The sequence below is a fragment of the Hypomesus transpacificus genome, unplaced genomic scaffold, assembly GCF_021917145.1.
Source record: "Hypomesus transpacificus isolate Combined female unplaced genomic scaffold, fHypTra1 scaffold_389, whole genome shotgun sequence".
NCBI classification, from domain to species: domain Eukaryota; kingdom Metazoa; phylum Chordata; class Actinopteri; order Osmeriformes; family Osmeridae; genus Hypomesus; species Hypomesus transpacificus.
The window spans coordinates 14,890-18,734 of NW_025813910.1; the positions used below are offsets into that span (position 1 = coordinate 14,890).

Sequence of the window (3,845 nt, forward strand, 5' to 3'; positions counted from 1 at the left end):
GAGACTAGACGCTCTATGGATACAGCCTCTCTAATGGCCTAGCCAAGACGCGGATCAGATGGTTTAATGACTTGTAAGTGTAGGGCTGTACACAAAATTATAGCCTACATTTCACAGCATCTAATGACAGAATCAAACGGAATGCTATTTTTGGTGTCCCTATGCATATCACTAGCCTAGTGAAGTGGACATATCCTCATCAATAGATGTGAGGCATATTTCCTAGTTTCACCATCTATTGTATGGTGCTATTGTATTCATTATTCCTCAATGTGGATACGAGAAACGTGTCCATCAAGCAGAGATGTGTCAGGGTGTGTTTGTGTGTGTTTGATGTCAACTCGTGCAGCGCCATTGTGTTAATTGTACACAAACATCGCGGGACGTTTGGATGAGGGGGGTCAGTGGGTAGTTCCTGTGAGATGCGTCATGAGCCAGAACCTTTGAAATTCCATCTTGTCTTTTGTTACACATAGCTGGGGGCGGGAAACACAAACATAGTCCACGTATATAAAACAAGCGTCAGTTGTCACCAGAGTACAGAGGTAACTCGCTACGCTCTCCCCGTGCGTCTTTTTCCGACCCTCGAGCGTCTTGCGATTTTTAGGCTACGGATCTTTTCGATATTGTTCGATTGAAGGATTAGCCTTTGAACGACAATGGTGCTGTGTATGTGTTCTGCTGTGATGTGCTTAGTGCTCGGTTTCATTGGTCCTGCACTCGCAGGATCCGTGATTCTCAACTCAAACTCTATCAAGAGCATCCCCAGTGTGGCGGGTGCCGGTCACCCGGTAAGTGCGAGCCCGGACGAGTTTAGCTTCGACGCCGGCGGTCAGAATCTGGCAATCGACTCCATACAGGTAAGAGCCTTGCGTAAGCCTACTTATAATGATTTAGAAAACTTGACTCATTTATTCATACAATTCTGTTAGGTAAAAACGTAATCAACACCCACAATTATTGTTTGGTATTTGTAAATATAGCCTAATAGGACCACATTTAGACCTACTAAATGAAGTATTATGTTTTTATTAACAATATTGTCATTATTTTAGTCTCTGAGTTGCGCGGCTGACGAGGAGTGCGGTGACCATGGATTCTGCTACGCCTCCCGAGGCGCGTGTCTCCCATGCAAGCGGCGTAGGAAGCGTTGCACCCGCAACGCGATGTGCTGCCCCGGCAACCAGTGCAGTAACGGTAAGGTGTCCTGTCCCACTCTTGTCACGTTTTACACGAGACAACATCTCTCTTTTTTCTTCTAAACGTGAGACGCTGTTGCTTTGAAGACCGACAAAAGGCTTTTAATTTGAGCAATTGTGCGCAAATGCCAGGAAAACAGGTGTAGGCTCTGCCACATGGTCTAATGTGTGATGTCCTGTTCTCTCTCTCTCTTTCTCTTTCTCCCTCTCAGGAGTGTGTCTGCCCCTTGACCCAGACATGCTGCCCCAGATTGGTGTGGAAGACCTGGTACCTGTAGGAACCATGCAGGAGGACAACTCCACAGCCGAGTTCACCTCCAGAACCAGCACACAGGATGCAACACCCAGAGGTATGTGAACTCACTGGTCTCTCTCACATGTGAACTAGTCTGCCATGCAGTTTATTTAGCAGGTTTAAAGGCTGGATCAATCAGATGAATGTTTGATGAACTTACTTGCATGCAAACAACAACACAGCATTGTAATAGATGGAGGAACTGTAGTACAACTAGGAAAATGACCGAATGAGATCTAGATCCACTTTGTAGCACATCTCATCTGGGTCCTGGTCTCTCCAGCAGGCATGGAGGGAGAGAGTTGCCTGCGCTCGTCGAACTGCTCAGAGGGCCTGTGCTGCGCCCGTCACTTCTGGTCGAAGATCTGCAAGCCGGTGCTGAAGGAAGGCCAGGTGTGCACCAAGCACAAGAGGAAAGCTGCCCACGGCCTGGAGATCTTCCAGAGGTGTGACTGTGGAGACGAGCTGGCCTGCAGGACCCAGAGGGTCCCCGGGGAGCACAGCAACAGCAAGGCAGCCAGGAGCCTCCACACCTGCCAGAGGCCCTGAGAAGACCAGCCACCCAGCCCTCCTGTCCACCCGCACGCCTTCCGGGACTGCCACCGTGGTCGTGATGGAGAGGGGGTTTAACGCCCCCCACCCCCCCTCCCCCCCTGGTCAGAGAGAGAGAGAGAGGTCCTCTGACGTGTGTAGATATAAGCTTCGGAGCTGAGGGAGAGAGAGGATGTTTTCTTTTTCTGTTTCTCAAGTAGAAGGTGTGTTGTGTTAGCACCGAACCACCTCATCTATGTAATGTTCAAGGTTCCAGACTCTTCTTTCCGTGCCGTTCAGCCATAGCTTGGCTCTGGTTGATGCAGGGTGACTCTGACCAAGGCCAACAAGGAGAACGAACGATTCAGACAGCGAGACCTGTACACTTCATTCCAACCGATGTCAATTCTACCAGCAACAAACAAATATGCGGCAACTTGGATTCTAAAGAGGATGATGGCCTCTTCATACCCTGTCTGCAAACTGACCAGAGGAGGAGAAGAACCCTTCTTGTAATCTGACAAGTTCCAGTTCATGTGTTTATTCTCTCGATTTATTCCCCAAAAATAGTGGAGTAGCTGTGATTGTTTCCCTGTGGAACTTCAGATTTCATATTATCACAGTACATTACTGTATTGTACATAGACAAACCATAATAGATGATGGCACTTAATTATTTTTGTTTGATACAGCTGTTTGTTGAGAAGGTGCTCCGTGGTTTATTGCTTTGTACATAAGAACAGTGTTTTTTACAAGTGTATAGAGTTGGATTATAAATGTATATATTTTGTATCTGAAAATAAAGTGTCCCAATAATGTATTTTATAATCATTTGTTCATGACGTGCTGTTTGAGTGTGTGCTTGTGTGCAGCTGGATGTGAGTGTTCATGGTTGTTTCAATCCTACTAATATTCTCCACTCTTAACTTTCTGATTGGGTGCTGTTGGAGAGCAGAGGTCCTGAATCTCTGCTGGGGTCTAGACAAGGTTAGAGGTAGGAGGTTCTGAGGTTTCAAATAGGTTAGAGTATGGAGGTTTTGGGGTCTAGACTTGGTTAGTACCATTACTGGAGTTGGTCTCAGACTGGTTCACGACCATAGACAGAACAGGATGCTGGAGCTACATGTGCATAAGTAATAGCCTGGCAAATGCTTATTCGTCTGGAACGAAGTTCATTTTAGATTTCCAAGGGGCGTTATCAATAGTCCACACATCCATATTCTGGTAAGAGGGAAATCTGTTTGAATGGGAGGGTGGCCAGACCCCTCTGCCAGAGCAAAGACAACATGAGCTAGTCTGGTTCCCAGGCTACTGAAGTAGAGGAGCAGCCGTCTGCCATCTCACTGTCACCGGAGCTCCATTAGAATTGTTCTGATCATTACGGATCATTGGAGTTCTACAACATCAGCCATTCCACTGTTTTATAACCATGGCTGCCACACACTCTGACCCTCCCCCGACCTCCCTCGGCCTACAGCAAAGCCTGGGAACACTCCTTCCACGCAATGGAAACAAGATGGCCGCAATCTGGATTCAGTCATTCAGTCATGTCGATTCATTCCATGGGTCGGCGTCGACCTTCCCATTTTGCTGCGCTAAAGACATCCTGTCTTTTTGTCCTAAGTACTTTTTCTTTCAGGTTCTATCATTCCCACTTCCTGGCTGAGGGCCCCCGCCCCGTGGTCAAGGTAACAGGAACCAGGAGAGATAGAGGGGTCCTTACTTCAGGCTGTCAGACTACACAAAGAGAGGTGGGCATTTCAAAGCACAGGATATACAGTCTACAATCAACCTGTTCACACACACACACATACACACGC

At 47.4% G+C, this 3,845-nt stretch overlaps 1 protein-coding gene across 2 annotated transcripts; it reads left to right on the top strand.

Moving 5' to 3' along the window:
• The first annotated feature begins 519 nt into the window (after positions 1–519).
• dkk1b (dickkopf WNT signaling pathway inhibitor 1b) lies at positions 520–2,832 on the top strand. 2 transcript variants are annotated; one of them, XM_047016488.1, is made up of 4 exons: positions 520–860; positions 1,056–1,197; positions 1,412–1,549; positions 1,778–2,832. In XM_047016488.1, exons 1-4 carry the CDS (start codon positions 660–662, stop codon positions 2,041–2,043), a joined length of 747 nt encoding a protein of 248 aa, XP_046872444.1. In that variant the 5' UTR covers positions 520–659; the 3' UTR covers positions 2,044–2,832. The 2 variants fall into 2 exon arrangements, with proteins under 2 accessions (XP_046872444.1, XP_046872445.1); XM_047016489.1 differs by having other exon boundaries at positions 1,781–2,832.
• Positions 2,833–3,845: the final 1,013 nt, after the last annotated feature.

Excerpts from the sequence above, each read along its gene's own strand:
- dkk1b (XM_047016488.1), top strand. The coding sequence starts at position 660 with ATGGTGCTGTGTATGTGTTCTGCTGTGATGTGCTTAGTGCTCGGTTTC. Across the intron at positions 861-1,055 it reads TGGCAATCGACTCCATACAG|TCTCTGAGTTGCGCGGCTGA; the intron begins GTAAGAGCCTTG and ends TCATTATTTTAG. Across the intron at positions 1,550-1,777 it reads ACAGGATGCAACACCCAGAG|CAGGCATGGAGGGAGAGAGT; the intron begins GTATGTGAACTC and ends TGGTCTCTCCAG.